We start from the raw sequence: 26,684 nt of genomic DNA, 5'->3' as shown, positions 1-26,684 counted from the left end.
AGTTTGGTTTTCCTCTTAATGGTCAATCATTATCTTTACCAGTGATATGGGGGGTCAATCATGCCCAGTTTATAGAGAGGTAACCATTGGTATTAAAATGTAAAAATTGGCATTAATCGCCAATAGTACCTGCGCAAGTGGAAGAACTAAGTGAGCAACACTCAAAAGTATATATTAAATCTGTGCAGTGCAATATATAAGAGTGCATATGTAACACAATTATATGATGGTATAATACCAAAAAGGGGGCTGCAACAAAACCGTGAAAACGTATAAATAAATTAAACCTATACCTAAAGTACATAATGCTGCACTAAATAAACATAATGTATTGTGAGTCCATAAATAACATAATCAAATAACTAAGTACAGTGTGCATCCACAAATCTAGTGAAGGTAAGTGGTAGGATAGTGAATGAAGTCCCATACACCAACAAAGAACTTAAAATGGTGCAGTCTCCAAAGGATGACTTCTCCACATATGTATAGGCTCTTCAATCCCTTCACCACATGGACACCCGGTGTGTGGGAACGCTTACCAGAAGGCACCGACCCCTTAGTTATAGGGGGGTCAATGCAAGCGGAGTAGTACACAATGTAGAGATTCAGACTCCAGAGTGTGTCTGAGCCCTCCAGAAGGATCCACCTTACAACCGCCTGTTACATGAGTATACTCCACACTCCTCTGCCAACCCAACACTCCTCAGAGGTTAAATTAATAAAAGGAAGGCCAATATAGTGAAGTACGTTCAGGTAGTTTAATAAAATAAGGTAGATGCACTTACATTCGATAAAAAACAACGGGCATTCAGTCAGACAAAGTCCGGGCATAACACAGGCAAGTTTCGCTTCCGCGACGCTCTTTGCGTGTCACCTGGTCCCGGAAGTGGTGTAACAGCGTGATTGCGATCCAGAAGTCCCGACCGGTTTCGTCAGCACGTAGGCTGTCGTTGTCAAGGGTCATATGTCATTTTGCCAATCACTTCAAAAACAAACTTGATGCAATTTGTGGGGACATCTCCACTGTACGGACATCTAAACCACTTAACATACCCTGTACAAATCTGCTCTCAACACTCTCCTCTTTTGATCCTGCTATTACCGAAGAGGTCTCTAAAGTTTTCTCAGAAGCCCACCTTACCACCTGTCCCCTTGATCCTGTTCCACCACCTCTACTACAACTCTCTTCTTCTATCTTATGCTCCCTCACCCACATCTTCAATCTCTCCTTCTCTACTGGCACCCTCCCCTCGAAAACATGCCCTGATCACTCCCTTATTTAAAAAGCCCTCACTGGTTGACACCAGCCTGAACAACTTAAGAACCATCTCCTTGCTCTCGTTTGCGTCAAAACTTTTAGAACGCTTAGTTTACAACCCTCTTAGCTCCTACCTCATTGACGAAAACCTTCTTGACCCCTTACAGTCTGGTTTTCGCTTGCTACACTCCACTGAAACTGCCCTACTTAAACTCACTAATGACCTACCAACTACTAAAACCAACCAACCACTACTCCATATTCATATTATTCAACCTCTCTGCAGCCTTTGATACTGTTGACAATCCCCTTCTCCTCAAAAAAACTCCACTCTCTTGGTCTTCAAGACTATGCTCTTTCCTGGCTCTCCTCCTACCTATCACAGCGCTCCTTCAGTGTGACCTATAACTCTGTTTCCTCCTCTCCACTTCCTCTTTCTGTAGGGGAACCTCAAGGTTCTGTCCTTTGACCCCCTTCTCTTCTCCATTTACACCTCCTCCCTTGGTCTGTTAATAAACTCCCATGGCTTCCAGTACCACCCCTATGCTGACGATACGCACCACTTCCTCAAACTCAATCTTAAACTGAGGTCATCATTTTTCCTTCAGCCTGTGCCCCTCGCCATGACTTCTCCTTCAAGACCAATAATACAACCATCAGTCCCTGCCCTCATGCCAGGGTACTAGGTGTAATCCTGGACTCTGACCTGTCATTCCAGCCCCAAATCCAATCACTGTCCAAATCTTGCAGACTTCACCTCCGAAACATCTACAAAATACGCCCCTTTCTAACCGTTGACACCCCTAAGCAAGTTATTCACTTCCTTTGTTATCTCTTGCCTTGACAATTGTAATTCCCTCCTCATTGGCCTACCTCTCTGTAGGCTATCCCATCTTCAGTCTATCATGAATGGCACTGCCAGACTCATCCACCTTACCAACCGTTCGGTGTCTGCCACTCCTCTCTGCCAATCCCTCCACTGGCTTCCCATTGCCGATGAATAAAATTCAAAACACTATCAATAACATACAGAGCCATTTATAATTCTACCCCGAGCTACATCACCAATCTTATCTCCAAATATCACCCAAACCGTCCACTCCGCTCCTCCCAAGACATTCTGCTCTCTACTTCCCTTGTCGAACAAATGAAATTTAAAATACTAGGCCCCCAGCTACATCACTAGCCTAGTCTCAAAATAACAGCCTAATCGTTCTCTTCTTCATTCCTCTCAAGACCTCCTGCTCTCCAGCTCCCTCGTCTCCTCCTCCCATGCTCGCCTCCAAGGACTTCTCCAGAGCCTCTCCCATCCTCTGGAACTCACTACCCAAATATGTCCGGTTATCTCCTACTTTATCCACTTTTAGGCAATCCCTGAAAACTCATCTCTTCAGGGAGGCCTATCCTGCCTTCAGCTAACAACCAAATCTTATACATCCCTCATCAGTTCATCCCCCACAGTTACTACCTTTTGCCCCTCCCTCTTAGATTGTAAGCTCACAGGAGCAGGGCCCTTCTTCTAACCCTCTTGTTTTGAATTGTACTGTCAGTGAATTGTCTCCCTTTATATTGTAAAGCGCTGCGCAATCTGTTGGCTCTATATAAGTCCCGTAGAATAATAATAATGACTTATAGATTGTAAGCTCTAACGAGCAGGGCCCTCTGATTCCTCCTGTTTTACATTGTACTGTAACTGTATTGTCTTCCCCCACACTGTTAAGCGCTGTGCAAACTGTTGGCGCTATATAAATCCTGTAGAATAATAATAATAAAGATAATATTCTACTTTAATTTACATTATTTATTTATTGTTTTTTTCAATTTATAACTTTTACACACAAATTACTTTCATTATTTGAATTTTTAAAGACAACGCAACTGAAAAATGCACCAAGAAGCAGCTGTCAAAGTACTGTAGAACAATGTAAGCTGCCGATCTTCTATTCTCCGTCAGGTGATCCTACGAAGTATCAGTGGACCGCAAAGACTGGAAGTTATATAAGGAAAAACAGGAAGTGATGTCACAAACAGACAGGAAGTTCCGGGTGAAAAGTGAGTCGGGAGGAAGTAGAGAGGAGACATTGATGAAACTGGCAGCAGAGGAGGTAATAAGATATTATTTTATATTTACACCCAGTAACCCCCCTCCCCCATCATATTCCGTCCTTTTCCTCCATAGTCACTGTGACGTCTTATATAATTCAGATACATCCTAAATATAGAACCATTTATCCAACTGTCCATCCAGAGCCTCTGGTTTATAGACCGGATACATCCTAAATATAGAACCATTTATCCAACTGTCCATCCAGAGCCTCTGGTTTATAGACCAGATATATCCTAAATATAGAACCATTTATCCAACTGTCCATCCAGAGCCTCTGGTTTATAGACCAGATACATCCTAAATATAGAACCATTTATCCAACTGTCCATCCAGAGCCTCTGGTTTATAGACCAGATACATCCTAAATATAGAACCATTTATCCAACTGTCCATCCAGAGCCTCTGGTTTATAGACCGGATACATCCTAAATATAGAACCATTTATCCAACTGTCCATCCAGAGCCTCTGGTTTATAGACCGGATACATCCTAAATATAGAACCATTTATCCAACTGTCCATCCAGAGCCTCTGGTTTATAGACCAGATATATCCTAAATATAGAACCATTTATCCAACTGTCCGTCCAGAGCCTCTGGTTTATAGACCGGATATATCCTAAATATAGAACCATTTATCCAACTGTCCATCCAGAGCCTCTGGTTTATAGACCGGATACATCCTAAATATAGAGCCATTTATCCAACTGTCCATCCAGAGCCTCTGGTTTATAGACCGGATACATCCTAAATATAGAACCATTTATCCAACTGTCCATCCAGAGCCTCTGGTTTATAGACCGGATAAATCCTAAATATAGAGCCATTTATCCAACTGTCCATCCAGAGCCTGTGGTTTATAGACCGGATACATCCTAAATATAGAACCATTTATCCAACTGTCTATCCAGAGCCTCTGGTTTATAGACCAGATACATCCTAAATATAGAACCATTTATCCAACTGTCCACCCAGAGCCTCTGGTTTATAGACCGGATACATCCTAAATATAGAACCATTTACCCAACTGTCCATCCAGAGCCTCTGGTTTATAGACCGGATATATCCTAAATATAGAACCATTTATCCAACTGTCTATCCAGAGCCTCTGGTTTATAGACCAGATACATCCTAAATATAGAACCATTTATCCAACTGTCTATCCAGAGCCTCTGGTTTATAGACCAGATACATTCTAAATATAGAACCATTTATCCAACTGTCTATCCAGAGCCTCTGGTTTATAGACCAGATACATCCTAAATATAGAACCATTTATCCAACTGTCCACCCAGAGCCTCTGGTTTATAGACCGGATACATCCTAAATATAGAACCATTTACCCAACTGTCCATCCAGAGCCTCTGGTTTATAGACCGGATACATCCTAAATATAGAAACTATTTATCCAACTGTCTATTAAGAGCCTCTGGTTTATAGACCGGATACATCCTAAATATAGAACCATTTATCCAACTGTCCATCCAGAGCCTCTGGTTTATAGACCGGATACATCCTAAATATAGAAACTATTTATCCAACTGTCTATTAAGAGCCTCTGGTTTATAGACCGGATACATCCTAAATATAGAACCATTTATCCAACTGTCTATCCAGAGCCTCTGGTTTATAGACCAGATACATCCTAAATATAGAACCATTTATCCAACTGTCCACCCAGAGCCTCTGGTTTATAGACCGGATACATCCTAAATATAGATCCAGGAGATGAGCCTGTACAACTATGTAAGACTGAAGGAAAGGCCAGAGGCCAGGTTTAACAAAGGATCTAACTCTCCTCTCTATACATACCTAAAATGAAAAGCTTGCCTAGGGTTGCTTAATAAACGGAATCTCTCATTTTCTTCAAGTTGTATTAATATAAAAAGGAGAAAATATAGTACAAGAATCGGTCTGAGGAACTCTGTGCAGACATTTTTCATCCCATTACAGTCTAGAAAATTCTCCATTTTTTTTTATCCGTCTACAGAGAGGAGAGTTTTGAAAGAATAACATGACCACATTATTAAGGATGGATAAAGACCGAAGTCACATGACTGAGAGGATTTTGGACTTCACCCTGGAGATTATCTATCTGCTGACCGGAGAGGTGAGGAGGATTCTGGGAGGTCACATGACATCACTCTTATCTTTTCTGACCAGAGAGATGAGGAGGATTCTGGGAAGTCTGTACTGATATTTCTTCTTTCTCTCTCTCAGGATTATAAAGTAGTGAATAAAATATCTGGTGATCCGTTAACACCCAACAGCGTTCTTCATGAAACATCGCCCATCACAGCATCTCCACCTCACTGCCGGACGGAAAAGGTAACCAGTGCCAAGAAAATCCTAGAAGTCACCAACAAGATCACTGATCTTCTGACAGGAGAGGTGAGCGGTGCTGGGAATTCTGGGACATTATCCAGTAACAGACAAGGGATGTGTCTGGATGGTGACTGTATCATTGTGTGTGTCAGGTTCCTATAAGGTGTCAGGATGTCACTGTCTATTTCTCCATGGAGGAGTGGGAGTATTTAGAAGGACACAAGGATCTCTACAAGGACGTCATGATGGAGAATCAGCCGCCCCTCACATCACTGGGTAAGAGGAGACTTTATTGTAAAGGAGAGAGCAGTACGGAGGATCCACCTAGATCCCCCATCATCTGATAAACACATAGAAACAATGTATTCAGTCAGTGTGTGTGTTTCCTATAGATGGATCCAGTAATGGGAACCCACCAGAGAGATGTCCCCGTCCTCCGTATTCCCGGGATTCCACACTGGAAGATCACACCATCCCTCACCATCATCAGGTAGATGTGATTGAACATACATTATTCCAAGCAATACCGTAAGAGGACATTACACTATGCAATCTCTTGTTCCTTTTTACAAATGTATTCTATCACCTTCGGGGTTTAGAATGAAGATTTAAAAGACATCAAAGTTGAGGTCAAAGAGGAAGAAGAAGAGATGTTGGTGAGTGGAGATCAGCAGTCTATGGGGGAGAGGGAGACGATTATGAAAAGCAAACAGGAGGAGCCTGCTCTACAAATAGATACAAGTAAGTAATAAACAACAAATAGAGACAATAAGTCTCGGTTCACACTAGGTCGCTCCGACTTCGGGGGCGACCTGTGAAGTCGCATGCACCACGACTTCGGAGCGACTTGCACGGACTTCACATAATGGAAGTATATGCAAGTCGCTCCGAGGTCGCCCCGAAGTAGTACAGGACCCTTTTTCTAAGTCGGAGCAACTTGTGTCGCTCCTATTAGAACGGGTCCTGTAGCACTGCATGGACCGCGACCTGTCAGGCTGACAAGTCGCGGTAGTGTGAATGGACACTTACAATTGTGTTTTTACAATATTGTTACATGAATGGAAAAATGACATATGTCCATGAAGCCCACCGAAAATAAAAAAGAACCTGCTGTTGATTCAGGGGAAGACATAAACCCATTTAAAACTTGACCCAACATTCTTTTGCTTAAAGCATTACTTCCTGATTACAATAGGTGAAGGTGGTCCGATAACATTTTCCATTTTCATAGCTCTTTTCAGCAAAGAACACTTTATGCAATAGGTTCAACCTTTTTTTCTTCCAATCTAGCACAGTCTATGCTGCCCTTGTTCAACATATGAAAGATCCACCTCCATTCCTCAATATAACGTCATGTTCCCAACAAATGAGGAGGAGATACTGTACACCATATGAAAGGTTCATCTCCATTCCTCAATATAACGTCATGTTCCCAACAAATGAGGAGGAGATACTGTACACCATATGAAAGGTCCATCTCCATTCCTCAATATAACTTCATGTTCCCAACAAATGAGGAGGAGATACTGTACACCATATGAAAGGTCCATCTCCGTTCCTCAATATAACGTCATGTTCCCAACAAATGAGGTGGAGATACTGTACACCATATGAAAGGTTCATCTCCATTCCTCAATATAACGTCATGTTCCCAACAAATGAGGAGGAGATACTGTACATCATATGAAAGGTCCATCTCCATTCCTCAATATAACATCATGTTCCCAACAAATGAGGAGGAGATACTGTACACCATATGAAAGGTCCATCTCCATTCCTCAATATAACGTCATGTTCCAACAAATGAGGAGGAGATACTGTACACCAGGGGTAATGAATTAAAATTCAAGGAGGTCCGGTCGCCAAAATTTTCTTTGGGCCGAGGTCCGAATCTGAAGTCTGTGCTTTGACTCAGAAAGATGGGCAAAACAAAACTTGTCCATGCTCTTAACATAAAATATGCCCATTAGAGTGCTCCTTAACATAAAATGTGTCCATCAGCGTGCCCCTTAACATAAAATGTGTCCATCAGCGTGACCCTTAACATAAAATAAGGGGCACTCTGATGGGCACATTTTATGTTAAGGGGCACTCTGATGGGCAAAACAAAACGTGTCCATCAGCGTTGCTCTTAATATAAAATATGCCCATTAGAGTGCACCCTAACATAAAATGTGTAAAATGTGCCCCCTAACATAAAATGTGCCCATCAGCGTGCCCCTTAGCATAAAATTTGCCCATCAGCGTGACGCTTAACATAAAATAAGGGGCACGCTGATGGGCACATTTTATGTTAGGGGGCACTCTGATGGTCAAAACAAAACATGTAAATCAGCGTTGCTCTTAACATAAAATATGCCCATTAGAGTGCCCCTTAACATAAAATATGCCCATCAGTGTGACCCTTAACATAAAATATGCCCATTAGAGTGCCCCTTAACATAAAAAATGCCCATCAGCGTAAAATAAGGGGCACACTGATGGGCACATTTTATGTTAGGGGGCACTCTGATGGGCACATTTTTTTTTTATGGGGCACTCCAATGAACACTACAAAATATGCCCATCACTTTAAAAACCTCTCATCAGCTTTAAGTGCAGCTTTAAAATTGGGGACCACATTGCTTTTTCCCCTTGTGCTCCACATACCTGAAGCCAGTAGTCGAGCCAGGAGCCACGAGCAGCAGGGGGCGGGGCGCGCACATAATGTTACGCCCCAACTCGCTGCCCGGCTGAATGGAAGCCGCAGTAAGGAGCAGGGGGCGGGGCGCGCACGTGACGTCACGCCCCTACTCGCGGCCTGGCAGGACACCGGCTGGGAGTGAGCCGGTGTAAGGAGGGGGCGTGGAGCACACACAGCACGTCACTGGTTGCTGGGACACCCGCGGTCCCAGCAAACCAGTGACTGATAACAGGAGGCAGCCTCGCGGTCCGGGCGGAAGCATCGTGCGGGCCGCCAATGGACCGCGGGCCGCCATTTAGTGACGGCCGCTGTACACCATATGAAAGGTCCATCTCCATTCCTCAATATAATGTCATGTTCCCGACAAATGAGGAGGAGATACTGTACACCATATGAAAGGTCCATCTCCATTCCTCAATATAACGTCATGTTCCCAACAAATGAGGAGGAGGTACTGTACGCCATATGAAAGGTCCTTCTCCATTCCTCAATATAACGTCTTGTTCCCAACAAATGAGGAGGAGATACTGTACACCATATGAAAGGTCCTTCTCCATTCCTCAATATAACGTCTTGTTCCCAACAAATGAGGAGGAGATACTGTACACCATATGAAAGGTCCATCTCCATTCCTCAATATAATGTCATGTTCCCAACAAATGAGGAGGAGATACTGTACACCATATGAAAGGTCCATCTCCATTCCTCAATATAACGTCATGTTCCCAACAAATGAGGAGGAGATACTGTACACCATATGAAAGGTCCATCTCCATTCCTCAATATAAAGTCATGTTCCCAACGAATGAGGAGATACTGTACACCATATGGAAGGTCCATCTCCATTCCTCAATATAACGTCATGTTCCCAACAAATGAGGAGGAGATACTGTACACCATATGAAAGGTCCATCTCCATTCCTCAATATAACGTCATGTTCCCAACAAATGAGGAGGAGATACTGTACACCATATGAAAGGTCCATCTCCATTTCTATGGTTTGTATTCATAGTTTGGTGATCTCTGTGAAATTGTTGAGTGTTGTACCATCATAGAAGACTTCTGAAGGTAAGGCGTGAAAAATACCTCTAACGTGTTTGTTGCTTTCCAACAGATGGCCACTACACTCGTAATAGGAATATCTCTGAAGGACATTTTATTTTATCTCCAGATTATAATGCAAAGGATATTGGAATTATACAACATTCTCCAGACGTAAATCTCATTGCTGATAAGATACATCGAGGACCTCATCATTTGGATAGATTGATGGATCCCTCTAATCCCGAGGAATCTTCTGAACAATCTCATACTGTTACTCCAGAAATACAACCAAATTCTCAGTGTGTGGTTAGATCAACTGATCCATATATTTCCAAGGAACCTTCTTTAGGTCATGAAGGACTTCACACCAGAGAGAGTTTATTCTCCTGTTTAGTGTGCGGGAAATCTTTCAACGAAAACAAAGACCTTCTTGTACACCAGAGAAGTCACACAAGCGAGCGTCCTTTCTCATGCTCCGAGTGCGGGAAATGTTTCACCGAGAAAATATACCTTCTCCGACACGAGAAACGTCACATGGGCGAACGCCCTTTCTCGTGTTCAGAGTGCGGAAAATGTTTCACCGAGAAACAATCGCTTCACAGGCACGAGAGAAATCACACCGGCGAGCGCCCCTATTCATGTTCAGAGTGTGTGAAACGCTTCACCGATAAAGTAAAACTTCTTCTCCACCAGAGAATTCATACCGGTGAGCGTCCTTATTCGTGTTCAGAGTGCGGGAAGTGTTTTAGTCAAAGAGGTAACCTTGTTAAACACCAGAGAATCCACACGGGCGAACGTCCTTTTTCATGTTCAGAGTGCGGGAATTCATTCACCGCGAAAGGAGACCTTCTCAATCACCAGAGGAGTCACACGGGCGAGCGCCCTTTTTCATGTTCGGTGTGCGGGAAATGTTTCATTCTGAAAAAGACACTTCTTACACACCAGAGAATTCACACGGGCGAGCGACCTTTTTCGTGTTCAGAGTGCGGCAATTCTTTCACAACGAAAGGAGACCTTCTTAATCACCAGAAAAGTCACACGGGTGAGCGTCCTTTTTCATGTTCTTTGTGCGGGAAATGTTTCATTCTGAAAAAGACACTTCTTACACACCAGAAAAGCCACACGGGTGAGCGTTCTCATTCATGTTCGGAGTGCGGGAAAAGTTTCATTCACAAAGTTAGCCTTGTTAAACACCAGAGAATTCACACGGGCGAGCGTCCTTATTCATGTTCAGAGTGCGGGAAATGTTTTTTAGAGAAAAGACAACTTGTTAAACACCAGAGACTTCACAATTAGGAGGACGGGTTTTCATGCACAGTGTGTGGGAAGTGTTTTAATTTATAAATGGAATCTTAATTTGACATCAATTGTGGGTAATTCCCGGCTGTCAAAATGACAGCTGGAATTTGCTATGTAAAGAAAACCATCCAACATCTTTTTTTTTATATAAAATTTTTTTTTATTAAACCCCACTATATCTTACCCCTAATCAGCCCAAATTAACTCCTTCTTCCCCTTTTCCTCTTAACTATTTTTTTCCAGATTTTTTTTTTAACATTAATATTTAATTTTTTTTTTCAGTTTTATTCATTTTTATTAGTGTTGCATTAAAAGAAAAACAAAACAAAAAAAAAAAACCACATAATTAAAAGGTAATTTTATTTATTTTTATATAACTGCAATTCTCTTGTACTATAATCATCATTTTATTTGTCATTTTAGAGGGGGCAAATTATAAAATACATTTGATACTTTATTATATATTTTTTTTTTTTTTGCTTTTTATTGACTTCAACTTTTTTTTTTTTTTTTAATCAAAGAAAAAAAAAAGTATTTTATTTTTAGTTTTGTTACATCATTTGCCTGTGGAATGCATTTCATTTTTGCAAGACAATATTACCAAAAGAAATCAGTTTTTCTCCTAAATAATTGGTGTATGTGCGTAATGGAAACCGTTTTGCTGGATAAACAGGCCAATGGCGGAAATAAAAATATACACTATATTGTCAAAAGTATTGGGACGCCTGCCTTTACCCGCACATGAACTTCAATGGCATCCCAGTCTTACTCCGTAGGGTTCAATATTGGGTTGGCCCAACCTTTGCAGCTATAACAGCTTCAACTGCAAAGGGTACATAGACAACTCTTTGTATAGGTTGTGATTGGCTAGTGCCAATGTATAATTGTTAATAACTGTGATATATTTTTTACTTCAGCTTTACAAGATCTGATTTAGATTCAAGCTTCGTGATATCGTGTGGTAACCATTACTCTGATTTTGTAGTATAAAAAAAGAACGCTCTACGCTTTTGCAATGCTCTGTTCAGAGTCCCGTTTTTATACAAAAGGTCATAATTCTTAGAAGATTGGTGATTGGAATGTGCTCAGTTCACTCCTTTGGAGTTTGATTACAGGAGTCTCACCAATTCTGAGGATACGTGGAGCCGCTTAGGATATTCCCATCAGTGCCATCTTGGTTCTCCTCCTCATGTTTAGCGATAGGCTCCAAAATTTCGAACATTATTGGCGCTTTTCCACTGCATAGAACCGAACGGTTCGGCTCGCTTTTGTGCTTTTCCACTGCTGGTACCGCATGGTATGGTTTAGGAACGGTTCGGTACGGTACAGTACGGCGGCGCTTTTCCACTGCATGGAACCGAATGGTACGGCTCTCAAAAACAGTACCACCTCGATTGTGGTTCCAAGAGGTACCATACCTGGTACCATATCCCACAATCCTTTGCATGCAGTCACTACTAGCCACTGATTGCTCAGAGAATCCCACCCACCCCGTTGTTATCCCACCCACTTAACTTTAGTACTACTTTAGTGGAAAAGCAAACCATACCGTACCGTACCGAACCGTTCCAACACCGTACCATGCGGTACCAGCAGTGGAAAAGCAAACCGGGCCAAGCAGGGCCGAGATGAGCCGAGCCGGTACTTGCAGTGGATATGGAGGTCATCATGCTCAGTTCACAGAGGGTCATCTATTAGGGTTTTAAGACTGAGACAGAGAGTCTCACTACTTCTTTGAATACATGGAAACCCTACAAGCACCACATAGGATATTCCCATCACTCTCATCTTGGTTCTCCCCTTGGTCAGTGATAGGATCCATAATTTAAACCATTATCTTCATCAGTGATATGGCAGTCATCATGCTCAGCTCATAGAGGGTCATCCATTGGTGTTTTAATACTAAGACAGAGAGTCTCACATTTTCTGAGGATATGTGGAGCCACTACAGATACCACAAAGGATATTCCCATAACCACCATCTCGGTTCTCCTCCTCATGGTCAATAGTAGAATCCATAATTTCAAGCATAACCTTCATCAGTGATACAGGGTCATCCTGCTAAGCTCATAGAGGGTCATCCATTAGTGTTTTAATACTGAGACAGAGTCTCACTGATTCTAAGAATACATGAAACCCCTACAAACACAAGATATTCCCATTGCTGCCATCTTGGTTCTCCTCCTCATGGCCAGTGATGGGCTCCAAATTGTAATCATTGTCACTACAAATACCACATAGTATTTTCTCATCACTGCCATCTTGGTTCTCCTCCTGATGGCCAGTAATAGGCTCCAAAATTTCAATCACTAACTTTGTCAGTGATATGGAGGTCATCATGCTCAGTTCATAGAGGGTCGTCCATTGGTGTTTTAATACTGAGACAGATCCCGTCTCACTAATTCCCTGAATACATGGTACCACTACAAGCATTACATAGATATTCCCATCACTGCCATCTAGGTTTTCCCCCTGATCAGTGATAGGATCCATAATTTTAGTCATTATCTTCATTAGCTATTTGGAGGTCATCATGTTCAGCTCATAGAGGGTCATCCATTGATGCATTAATACTGAGACAAGAGTCTCACTAATTTTACGAATACATGAAACCACTACCAACACAAGATATTCCCATTGCTTCCATCTTGGTTCTCCTCATGTTTTCTGAGGATATGTGGAGAGCCACTACAAATACCACAAAGGATATTCCCAACACCACCATCTTGGCTCTCCTCCTCATGGTCAATTATATGATCCATAATTTCAATCATTGTCTTCATCGGCGCTATGGAGGTCATCATGCTCAGTTCATAGAGGGTCGTCCATTGGTGTTTTAATACTGAGACAGATTCCGTCTCACTAATTCTTTGAATACATGGTACCACTACAAGCATTACATAGATATTCCAATAACTGCCATCTAGGTTTTCCCCCTGATCAGTGATAGGATCCATAATTTTAGTCATTATCTTCATTAGTGATATGGAGGCCATCATGTTCAGCTCATAGAGGGTCATCCATTGATGCTTTAATACTGAGACAAGAGTCTCACAATTCTACGAATACATGAAACCACTACCAACACAAGATATTCCCATTGCTTCCATCTTGGTTCTCCTCACGTTTTCTGAGGATATGTGGAGAGCCACTACAAATACCACAAAGGATATTCCCAACACCACCATCTTGGCTCTCCTCCTCATGGTCAATTATATGATCCATAATTTCAATCATTGTCTTCATCGGTGCTACAGAGGTCATCATGCTTAGTTCATAGAGGGTCATCCATTAGTGTTTTAATACTTAGATGAGAGTATCACTAATTCTAGGAATACATGAAACCACTACAAACACAAGATATTCCCATTGCTGCCATCTTGGTTCTCCTCAAGTTTTCTGAGGATATGTGGAGAGCCACTACAAATACCACAAAGGATATTCCCATAACCACCATCTTGGTTCTTCCCCTCATGGTCAGTGATAGGCTCCAAACTTTCAATCATTATCTTCATCAGCGGTCAGGGGGTCATCATGCTCAGCTCATAGAGGGTCATTCATTGGTGTTTTAATCCTAAGACAGAGATTCTCACGTTTTCTGAGTATGTGTGGAGCCACTACAGATACTACAAAGGATATTCTCATAACCACCATCTTGGTTCTCCTCCTCATGGTTAATTATATGATCCATAATTTCAATCATTGTCTTCATCGGTGCTATGGGGGTCATCATGCTCAGTTCATAGAGGGTCATCCATTAGTGTTTTAATACTGAGACAGAGAGTCTCACTAATTCTAAGAATGCATGAAACCACTACAAACACGCAATATTCCCATTGCTGCCATCTTGGTTCTCCTCACGTTTTCAGAACATATGTGGAGCCACTACAAATACCGCATAGGATATTCCCATGACCGCCATCTTTGATCTCCTCCTCATAGTCAGTGATAGGCTTCAAAATTTCAATCATTATGTTCATCAGCGCTATGGAGGTCATCATGCTCAGCTCATAGAGGGTCATTCATTGGTGTTTTAATACTGAGACAGAGAGTCTCACGTTTTCTGAGGATATGTGGAGCCACTACAGATACCACAAAGGATATTCCCATAACCACCATCTTGCTACTCCTCCTCATGGTCATCGGTAGGATCCATAATTTCAAACATTATCTTCATCAGTGATGCAGGGGTCATTATGCTCAGCTCAGATGGTCATCCATTAATGTTTTAATACTGAGACAGAGAGCCTCACTAATTCTAAGAATACATGAAACCACTACAAACACATGATATTCCCATTGCTGCCATCTTGGTTCTCCTCATGGCCAGTGATGGGCTCCAAATTTTATTCATTGTCACTACAAATACCACATAGGATTTTCTCACCACTGTCATCTTGGTTCTCCTCATGGCCAGTGATAGGCTTCAAAATTTCAATCATTAAATTTGTTAGTGATATGGAGGTCATCATGCTCAGCTGGTAGAGGGTCATCCATTGCTGTTTTTATCAGATAGTCTCACTAATTCTATGAATTCATGGAACCACTACAAATATTACATAAGATATTCCCATCGCTGCCATCTTGGTTCTCCCCTTGGTCAGTGATAGGATCCATAATTTTAATCATTATCTTCATTAGTGATAAGGAGGCCATCATGCTCAGCTCATAGAGGGTTATCCATTGATGTTTTAACATTGAGTTAGAGTCTCACTAACTCTAAGAATACGTGAAACTACTACAAACACAATATATTCCCATCGCAGCCATCCTGGTTCTCCTCCTCATGGCCAGTGATGGGCTCAAAAGTTCAATCATTGCCAGTAAAAATTCCACATAGGATATTCCTATAACCGCCATCTTGGTTCTCCTCCTCTTGGCCAGTGATAGGCTCCAAATTTCAATTTTTGGCACGACAAATACCACATAGGATATTCCCATCACCGCCATCTTGGTTCTCCTCCTCATCGCCAGTGATAGGCTTCAAATTTCAATTATTGGCACAACAAATACCACATAGGATATTCCCATGACCGCCATCTTGGTTCTCCTCCTCATGGCCAGTGATAGGCTCCAAATTTAAATTATTGGCACAACAAATACCACATAGGATATTCCCATGACCGCCATCTTGGTTCTCCTCCTCTTGGCCAGTGATAGGCTCCAAATTTAAATTATTGGCACAACAAATACCACATAGGATATTCCCATCACCGCCATCTTGGTTCTCCTCCTCTTGGCCAGTGATAGGCTCCAAATTTCAATTATTGGCAAAACAATTACCACATAGGATATTCCCATCACCGCCATCTTGGTTCTCCTCCTCATCGCCAGTGATAGGCTCCAAATTTCAATTATTAGCACTACAAATACCACATAGGATATTCCCATCCCCGCCATCTTGGTTCTCCTCCTTGTGGTCAATAGAAGGCTCCAAAATCTCAAACATTATCTTCATCTGTGATATGGAGGTCATCCCCATCGATGGCTTACAGAGTATGTCAGTGTCATGTGATCTTTCTCTTCATTGTTGCTGTGATTGTGCATTTTAGCTCTACAACAATCCAAACTAAGCTATCTGGGAGTTCTCCCAGATAATGGAAACCCTGTCAGTTCACCACTCCTGTTCTAAAGGACATTGGGCTCCTCCATTTTTCTTTTGCCTTTAGGCAACCCTTTGGGGCACCACAATGGTTTTGGTAGTGGTAGACTGTAAGCTCCATGAGGGCAAGGACTGATATGAATGTATAACCTATGTAAAGTTCTGCGTAAATTGTCAGTGATACATAAATAGCTGTAGTAAATAAATAAAAAAAATTGCTAAACTCCAGTCTCTGTCTGAATTTATAACATTTATCTGAACATTTTTTCTTTAAAACTTGAGCGAAAAAAAGGTCACATGACCATCCATGCTTCTATTTCAGCCTGCTGTGCACTTGGGTGGTGGGAGAATTTGGGAGAAGTCACCACATCGCTGTCCATTGCAGCAATAATTGACCTGCTATAGTGACGTTGTATCTCCAGCCGTCTTACCCCGACATCTGCTTTGAGTGATTGGGCGTTGTGAGTTCCTAAGGCCTTGTCTCGTACCTTTTAGTTATGCTGTTCTAAAGCCGTGTGATTGCAACATGTCTGATTCAAGTCATAGAGAGAGCAGTTTGCGGTGCTTCCAGTTGGTTCTAGTGCGGCTTGTAGCATATGCACTGATGTGACTCATGTCTGCATTGTGGAATCTCCACCATGAAGCTCATCTACCTTCTGGATTCTGGGAGGTCACAACTATCCAGCCAGAGCCTCTGGTTTATAGGCCAAATACATCCTAAATCTAGAGCCATTTATTCAACTGTCCATCCAGAGACTCTGGTTTATAGACCGGATACATCCTAAATATAGAACCATTTATCCAACGGTCCATCCAGAGCCTCTGGTTTATAGACCGGATACATCCTAAATATAGAACCATTTATCCAACTGTTCATCCAGAGCCTCTGGTTTATAGACCGGATACATCCTAAATATAGAACCATTTATCCAACTGTCCATCCAGAGCCTCTGGTTTATAGACCGGATATGTCCTAAATATAGAACCATTTATCCAACTGTCCATCCAGAGCCTCTGGTTTATAGACCGGATACATCCTAAATATAGAACCATTTATCCAACTGTCCATCCAGAGCCTCTGGTTTATAGACCGGCTATGTCCTAAATATAGATCCATTTATCCAACTGGTTATCCAGAGCCTCTGGTTTATAGACCAGATACACCCTAAATATAGAACCATTTTCTCTCTGATGTTTGTAAAGTACAACCTGGGTAACATGTTGGCAGAGAGACCACCAAGGTGGGTGGGTATTTTCCAGTCCTGGTTTAGGCCCTTCCTGCGAAACTGGGAAAATGGTGGGCCAGTGAACAGCCTGAGGGTCAAGCATTATAAGCTCCCGGTTTATGTTGCCCCGTGTTTGAAAATACTTCGACATTGGCAAGTAACGGCAGGGGAGGTGAAAAGCGAATCATGAGCTCTTTTTTTTTGTGAACCACTGGTCTTAAGGGATTGCCCAAGCCTGGTTTTGGGGGAGGGTTTGCGATTGATTAATTTGGAGAGAATCCCGATGAAGTTTAGGGATCAGGCTTGGCTCGCTTTCCATGGAAAACTATATGTGAAGGGCAACCTGAAGTTACTTTCTATGAGTGATCGGGGCTGCCCGAGAGTAGAGTGTGGAGGAGTCGTGGAGTCCATGGATTATTTTCTGCTTCAGTGCCCTTTTAATATAGAGGTGTACAAGAGGGTAGGAAGGGCTCTGAGTGTACCCTTCCTCCCCCATATGAGTTATGCAGAGTGGGTGTATGAGGCATTCCAGACTTGCCAGGATTATGATTTGGAAACACTTTTTTTTAGTTAGTCTAGTAGTTCGTTTTTTCACGTGGAGTGCACGGTGCCAGGTATCCTTACGGAGCAAAATCCTCCCTGTCGAGGTGGTAGTGCAGGACATTTTGGCCGAGGTTGGGAAGATTCAGAGTCTTGAGAAAGACAGGTGGCAGCAGGAGGCCTGGATAAAGACGTGGAGGAATATCAGGACTCTGTAGTTGCTGCCTGTTGATCTCGGGGTGTGCGGCTTTTCTTTCTGTCCTTGCTTCACTCCCCTAGATTTTCAGATAAAATATATTTTTGATAAAAGGCTACATGCATGGTGACGGGGATGTTCCCTAGTCTGGCTCTCTCGTAGGGTTTATGCTGTGCGCAATTTGGTTTATTTATTATGTTCTCATAACCCCTCATAATGGACACAGCAGGTGTACAGACCTGGGAACTCAGCACAGGGATGGTGGGAACTCTCATAATAGGCTCAGCAGGGGTACAGACCCGGGAACTCAGCACAGGGATGGTGGGAACTCTCATAATGGGCTCAGCAGGTGTACAGACCCGGGAACTCAGCACAGGGATGGTGGGAACTCTCATAATGGGCACAGCAGGTGTACAGACCCAGGAACTCAGCACAGGGATGGTGAGAACCCCTCATAATGGGCACAGCAGGTGTACAGACCCGGGAACTCAGCACAGGGATGGTGGGATCCCCTCATAATGGGCACAGCAGGTGTACAGACCCGGGAACTCAGCACAGGGATGGTGGGAACCCCTCATAATGCACACAGCAGGTGTACAGACCCGGGAACTCAGCACAGGGGTGGTGGGAACCCCTCATAATGGGCACAGCAGGTGTACAGACCCGGGAACTCAGCACAGGGATGATGGGAACCCCTCATAATGCACACAGCAGGTGTACAGACCCGGGAACTCAGCACAGGGATGGTGGGAAACTGCCATTCCACTCCCTGACAGCGAGGTGTGAGGTTGCTGGTTCCTTAGCTCGTGTGCTTCCAGAAGCCAGGGGCTAGAGTTGCTTCTCTGCCCCAGGAAGGATGCTGGATCCTGGGGAGGACCCTGGCGGGGGCCCCCTGGATAGGCCTGAGACTATGGAAGACATGGAGCTCGGCCCAAGGAGGGGTGAATCCCTGCCTACCTTTAGACGGAGGACTGTTGAAAAGCTGAGGCGGATTGAGAAAGAGGAGGAGAAATTGGCAACTTTGAAAGTAGAATTTAAAAAGAAAAAGTTGTATTGTGCCAAACTGTACAGTAAGAAGAGACCGGCTCTGAGGCCGGAATTGAAGGACTTGGAGCAAGCTTTGAGGAAGCAGAAAGAGTTGGTGAGCTCTCTGAAGGAAAGCTGTGAAGCACTTCAGGAGAAATACAGGAATGAGGAACGTTTCATCCGTATGAGGAGAGGAGCCGTTTCCAGCATGGAGAGTGACCCAGTCAGTGAGGAGATTCAGGTACCGACAGAGTCAGCAGAGAGTGAGAAAGTGGGCCCGGAGGATGAGCCCAGCTCTTCGACACCTCACACATCTGCTGAGCCCTCAATGGCAGAGGCCTCTGTCTCCCTCCCTCTGCAGCAGCAATGTGGAACATCTGAGCAGGAGGTTGAGAGGGGTACTGGCATGTTGGAGTTCGTCGCTGAGCTGGAATCCCCTCTGGATGGAAGAAAGTTCCATTTTTCTGCAGATTCCCCAGATGAGGAGATGGATACCGTTCCTCGCCCTATGAAAGAGAGACCTGTGGAGAGAGGAAAATTTACCATAAAGCCTGCAACAACCAGGAGGAAGTTTGATCCCACCATCAGCCATGACACTGCAGAGGTAACACAGCAAGCAGGTACAGTGTGTGTGCAAGGTGGTGATGTGAACTTTAATGACAATGTGCTTGCTGAGGGTTGTAGTGCTATGGGCTGTCAGCCCACACCCATAGACAATGTGCAGCATGCAGTGCAACCTGATACACCTGCTGAAAAAATTCCACTTTTAAATGCAAGTGGTGAGAAAATTGGAAAAAACTGTGTGTTTCTGGTTGAAGAGTCTGCAGAGAGGAGCACCACGGACATTGCAGAGGCTTTGCCTGGACCAAATACAGTGGCTGTTCCTGAGCATGGTGGAGGAGATGCTGGGAGCAGTAGTACTATAACTTTTTTGGAGTCTGCAGTAGACAAGGCTGTGATTGAACCCAGGAAAGCAGCTGAGTGCTCAGAGAAGGGGAAGGGGGAGGGGGTGGGTCTTGTCTCTGCTGCTCCAAAGACTGCAAGGGTTGATTCAGGCTCCTTGTCATCAGGTGTGGTTGTGTCTAAAGACAATGCTGTAATTGCTGATGTTTCTGGGAGGAAAACCTATGCTGGTGCTGCTGAAGGGTTTGGGAGGGGGGTGCAAGCAGGGAAGGAGCATGGAAATGTTTTATTTTCCTCATTATTTAAAAGGAGGAATGTGGTACAGCTCAGATGGGAAGGCGAAGGAATTCCACCATATAGGAGAGCTGTGGTTGATAAGATTCTGCAGATGGGCTTTAAACCTGCAGATATCTTTGCCCTGATCAGTCCGACCGGCTCCTATGAGTATGATTTGTCCTTTGTCCGTCCGGAGTCTTTGGACATATTTTGGGAGAAATATGAACATGTGTGTAGGAGCCTGCCGGACTGGAAAGGGCTCATCCCCAAAGTTGTGTCACGTCAGCCACTTATTAAAATAGTGACAATTCTTGTGCGCAATGAGTCCATACCGCAAGGGGATTTATCTGTATGGCTGAGGAGATATGGAGACATCCTGAGCCCCTTACACAAAATTATGGATGATCGAGGAATATGGACGGGGGGATGGTCTGTGCAGCTAAAACTGAGGGTTATTGATAATGTCATCCAGCATCTGCCATCCTCAGCTTTCCTGGGGAGGGACAGACTGACCATATTCTATCCAGGCCAGCCAAAGCTGTGCAATAAGTGTGGGGATAAAGGGCACTTTGCATCCTCCTGTCCAGTAATGAAATGCTCTCTGTGTCAGGATTTAGGGCATTTGGCAAAAGATTGCAATATTATAAGGTGCAACTTGTGCAATGCAGTTGGGCATCCTTATAGCCAGTGTCCTGAGGCAGTACACAACCAGCCTGAGCTCATGAGAGAGTTTTTCCGTCTGGACATGGAGGATGCTCAGAGCTCAGCAGCTAGGGTGCCTGCGATTCCCTCCGAGACTGTACCAATACCCAGTGTGTCAGTGTCTTCCCAGTCTGTGGTGCCCCAGTCTGTACCAATACCCAGTGTGTCAGTGTCTTCTCAGTCTGTGGTGCCCCAGTCTGTGCCGATTCCCAGTGTGTCAGTGTCTTCTCAGTCTGTGGTGCCCCAGTCTGTGCATTTGCCTAGTGTGTCAGTGTCTTCCCAGTCTGTATGTAAGGTATCGGTTACTAAGAATGTGTCCAATCCTTCTGTGTCTATGTCTTCCAAAATTGCAGAGGCGGCAAGAGGTGCTGAGGCAGGGGCATCAAGTACAGTGCCAGTCCCCTCCCCTAGACATTGCAGGGCTTCTATTAGGGACCATGGGGTGCAGAGGAGTGGGGAGAATGGTGAAGAGGCTGGCCTGGTGGCAGATAAGGTAAGGGAGAGTGGGGGTGAAGGGGAGGGTGAGAGTGGGGAAACTGTTATTTCCAATTTGTCCAAGGGGGATGTGGAATGGTTGGAGGAGAAAAGAAAGAAGGGCAAAAGAAGGAAAAAAAAGTGTTCAGTTACCCACAGTCCTGAGGTTTTGCCTTTGACAAATAAGTTTGGGGTCCTGTCAGATGATGATGATGAATGGGACTTGTTGAGTACAGAATCTTCCATGGATGATGAGTCGCAGGGTGCATTGAAGCGCACTGGTTCTCCAGGGGGAGAGAGTAGTCAGGCTAAGAAACGGCTGCCTCAATTATCCGTTAAAAGTGGCAACCAATAATGTTATCAGCTGAAAATCAGTCATAAAATATAATTTTTGATTAAAGGCTCCATGCCTGGTGAAGTTCCTTAGTCTGGCTCTCTCGTAGGGTTTATGCTGTGTGCAGTTTGGTTTATTTATTATGTTCTTGTTTTGTATAGTTATATTCAATTATTTTGTAAATATGTTATTTATAATTTATTTATTATGGTTTTATTGTATATAAGTTGTTGTTTGTAAGATTTTTCAATAAACAAAATTAACCCCTCATAATAGGCACAGCAGGTGTACAGGATCCGGAACTCAGCACAGGGATGGGGGGAACCCCTCATAATGGGCACAGCAGGTGTACAGACCCGGGAACTCAGCACAGGGATGGTGTGAGCCCCTCATAATGGGCACAGCATGGGTACAGACCTAGGAACTCAGCAAAGGGATGGTGGGAACCCCTCATAATGGGCATGGCAGGTGTAAAGATCCAGGACCTAACCTCTCATAAAGGGCACAACAGGTGTACAGGATCCGGAACTCAGCACAGGGATGGTGGGAAACTGCCATTCCACTCCCTGACAGCGAGGTGTGAGGTTGCTGATTCCTTAGCTCGTGTGCTTCCAGAAGCCAGGGGCTAGAGTTGTTTCTCTGCCCCAGGAGGGATGCTGGATCCTGGGGAGGACCCCGGCGGGGGCCCCCTGGATAGGCCTGAGACTAGGCCTCAGCCTATGGAAGACATGGAGCTCGGCCCAAGGAGGGGTGAATCCCTATCTACCTTTAGACGGAGGATTGTGGACAAGCTGACAAGGATTGAGAAAGAGGAGGAGAAATTGGCAGCTTTAAAAACTGAATTTAAAAAGAAAAAGTTGTATTGTGCCAAACTGTACAGTAAGAAGAGACCGGCTCTGAGGCCTGAATTAAAGGACTTGGAGCAAGCTTTGAGGAAGCAGAAAGAGTTGGTGAGCTCTCTGAAGGAAAGTAGCGGAGCTTTTAAGGAAAAATACAGGAATGAGGAACGTTTCAGCCGTATGAGGAGAGGAACCGTTTCCAGCATGGAGAGTGACCCAGCCAGTGAAGAGATGCAGGTACCGACAGAGTCAGCAGAGAGTGAGAAAGTGGGCCCGGAGGATGAGCCCAGCTCTTCAACACCTCAGACATCTGCTGAGCCCCCAATGGCGGAGGCCTCTGTCTCCCTCCCTCTGCAGCAGCAATGTGGAACATCTGAGCAGGAGGTTGAGGGGGGTACTGGCATGTTGGAGTTCATCGCTGAGCTGGAAACCCCTCTGGATGGAAGAAAGTTACATTTTTCTGCGGATTCCTCAGATGAGGATATGGATACCGTTCCTCGCCCTATGAAAGAGAGACCTGTGGAGAGAGGAACATTCACCATGAAGCCTGCAACAACCAGGAGGAAGTTTGATCCCACCATCAGCCATGACACTGCAGAGGTAACAACACAGCAAGCAGGTACAGTGTGTGTGCAAGGTGGTGATGTGAACTTTAATGACAATGTGCTTGCTGAGGGTTGTAGTGCTATGGGCTGTCAGCCCACACCCATAGACAATGTGCAGCATGCAGTGCAACCTGATGCACCTGCTAAAAAAACTTTAAATGCGATTGGTGGGAAAACTGAAAATAACTTTGAGCTTTTGGTTGAAGTGTCTGCAGAGAGGAGCACCACGGACATTGCAAAGGCTTTTCCTGACCCAGATAAAGCTGTTGTTCCTGAAAATGGTGCAGGAGATGCTGGGAGCAGTAGTGCTACAACTGTTGGGGATTCTGCAGTAAAAAAAACTGTGATTGAACCCAGGAAAGCAGCTGAGTGCTTAGAGAAGGGGGAGGGGGTGGGTCTTGTCTCTGCTGCTCCAAAGACTGCAAGGGTTGATTCAGGCTCCTTGTCAGCAGGTGTGGTTGTGTCTAAGGACAATGCTGTAATTACTGGTATGTCTGGGAGGAAAACCTATGCTGGTGCTGCTACAGGATCTGGTAGGGGGGAGCATGGAAATGGTTTATCTTCCTCACTATTTAAAAGGAGGAATGTGGTTCAGCTCAGATGGGAAGGCGAAGGTATTCCCCCATATAGGAGAGCTGTGGTTGATAAGATTCTGCAGATGGGGTTTAGACCCGAAGATATCTTCGCCCTGATCAGTCCGACCGGCTCCTATGAGTATGATTTGTCCTTTATCCGTCCGGAGTCTTTGGACATATTTTGGGAGAAATATGAGCATGTGTGTAGGAGCCTGCCGGACTGGAGAGGGCTCATCCCCAAAGTTGTGTCACGTCAGCCACTTATTAAAATGGTGACGATTCTTGTGCGCAATGAGTCCATACCACAAGGGGATTTATCTGTATGGCTGAGGAGATATGGAGACATCCTGAGCCCCTTACACAAAATTATGGATGACCGAGGAATATGGACGGGGGGATGGTCTGTGCAGCTAAAACTGAGGGTTATTGATAATGTCATCCAGCATCTGCCATCCTCAGCTTTCCTGGGAAGGGACAGGCTGACCATCTTTTATCCAGGCCAGCCAAAACTGTGTAATAAATGTGGGGATAAAGGGCACTTTGCATCCTCCTGTCCAGTGATGAAATGCTCTCTGTGTCAGGATTTAGGGCATTTGGCAAAGGATTGCAACATTATAAGGTGCAACTTGTGCAATTCGGTTGGGCATCCTTATAGCCAGTGTCCCGAGGCAATGCATAACCAGCCTGAGCTCATGAGAGAGTTCTTCCGCCTGGACATGGAGGATGCTCAGAGCTCAGCAGCTAGGGTGCCTGCGATTCCCTCTGAGTCTGTGCCAATGCCCAGTGTGCATGTGTCTTCCCAGTCTGTGCGTTTGCCTAGTGTGCCTGTGTCTTCCCAGTCTGTGCGTTTGCCTAGTGTGCCTGTGTCTTCCCAGTCTGTGATTTCCCAGTCTGTGCCAATTCCCAGTGTGTCAGTGTCTTCCAAATCTGTGGTGCCCCAGTCTGTGCGTTTGCATGTATCAGTTACCGAGAATGTGTCCAATCCTTCTGTGTCTATGTCCTCCAAAATTGCAGAGGCCGCAAGAGGTGCTGATGCAGGGGCATCAAGTGCAGTGCCAGTCCCACCCCCTCGACATTTCAGGGCTTCTATTGGGGACCAGGGGATGCAGAGGAGTGGGGAAAATGGTGAAGAGGCTGGCCTGGTGGCAGATAAGGTAAGGGAGAGTGGGGGTGAAGGGGAGGCTAAGAGTGGGGAGACTGTAATTTGCAGTTTGTCCAAGGATGATGTGGAATGGTTGGAGGAGAAAAGGAAGAAGGGCAAAAGAAAAAAAAAAAGGTGTTCAGTTGCCCAAAGTCCTAAGGTTTTGCCCTTGAAAAATAAGTTTGGGGTCCTGTCAGATGATGACGATGAATGGGACTCGTTGAGTACGGCGTCTTCTATGGATGATGAGTCCCAGGGTGCATTGAAGCGCACTGGTTCTCCAGGAAGAGAGAGTAGTCAGGCTAAGAAACGGCTGCCTCAATTATCCTAATGGCAGTTCCCACTCCGTTAAAAGTGGCAACCATTAATGTTGCCAGCTTAAAATCAGTGAGTGCTCGTCATATGGCCTTATTTTTGCTCAGCGAGTTTGATGCTGACATTTTGTTTTTGCAAGAGACCCATCTCAGTAATCTGGCTGATATACATCTGGCAAAGAAGGAGTGGAAGCGTGGTCCCTCCTTTTGGTCTCTTGCGGCCGAGCCTTACAGCGGGGTTGCGGTCCTTTTTTCTGGTATGGTAACATGCCGACGGGTAATTGAGGTAGAGATTGGGAGATGCATGATTTTGGATGTCTCTGTGAGGGGGCAGGACCTGCGCCTGATTAACATCTATGGTCCCCAGACAAAATGGGACAGGAAATGCCTCTTTACAAAGATTAAGCCTTTTCTTTTTACGGCTCAGCAGGTTATCTTTGGAGGTGACTTCAACACCATTACTAGGCCTAAAGACAGGAGAGGTTTCAGAGATAAGCTGGGCTATGACAGCCTTTTCCTGAATGCAATGGTTAGGGAAGCAGGTCTGGTAGATGTGCACATTAAGCGCTGCCCAGACAGCACGGGGTTCACTTTTCAGCGAGGTAATAGTCAGAGTAGGATAGATAGGTTTTTTTTAAAGGAGGACTCTGCTTTTTCGGCACCTGTTTGTCGGGCAGTGGAGTTTTCTGATCACTGTATTCTATATTTGACTCTGAATGCCTCAGGCGTGCCACCTAGGGGGAGGGGTATCTGGAGATTGAATTCGGCCCTCCTGGATGACGAGGAAGTAAGACAATCCTTTGAGGAATTTTTTCAGGCACAGGTAACTATCCTAGACTTTTGCAACAGTAAGTCAGAATGGTGGGAGCTTATAAAACAGCGGACTGTTAGGCTTTTCAAGGCCATAGGGAGAAAGAGACAGCAAGATAAGTATATCACCTACCAGCGTTTGCGGAGGAAACTTGACCGCCTTGTATCGAATGGAGGAGATTCTGGGGCGATCTCTGAGGTGAAGCTCCTCCTGAGGACCCATCAATATGACCGGCACGCCTCTTTGGTTCAGGAAAGGGACTATGGGAAATACCATTCGCCTGACCCTTACCAGAATTGTAAACAGAGCGTAGCAGTTAAGACGGCCAATGGCCTGAAGGACAGTACGGGCTCTCTGACGAAGTCTAGGTCAGGGATCCTGGAGGTCGTCAGGTCATACTATGCT

General features: G+C 44.5%; 2 protein-coding genes across 2 annotated transcripts in view; one reads left to right on the top strand and one right to left on the bottom strand.

Annotated features, from left to right (window-relative positions):
- Positions 1 to 10,752, top strand: part of LOC309563882 (uncharacterized protein) — a 33,442-nt gene extending 22,690 nt beyond the window's left edge. Inside the window, 4 exon segments of the mRNA XM_082268518.1 lie at positions 5,395 to 5,473; positions 5,584 to 5,754; positions 6,288 to 6,429; positions 9,487 to 10,752. Of these exon segments, the coding sequence (XP_082124644.1) occupies positions 5,395 to 5,473; positions 5,584 to 5,754; positions 6,288 to 6,429; positions 9,487 to 10,712 (1,618 nt within the window). The 3' untranslated portion in view covers positions 10,713 to 10,752.
- LOC309564428 (uncharacterized protein) overlaps positions 1 to 26,684 on the bottom strand; it is a gene marked incomplete at its 3' end in the record, with an annotated part of 637,385 nt that overhangs the window by 539,434 nt on the left and 71,267 nt on the right.

Source organism: Pelophylax lessonae, assembly GCF_965119305.1.
Source record: "Pelophylax lessonae genome assembly, chromosome: 9".
NCBI lineage: Eukaryota > Metazoa > Chordata > Amphibia > Anura > Ranidae > Pelophylax > Pelophylax lessonae.
This window is presented reverse-complemented; position numbering and strand designations above follow the sequence as displayed.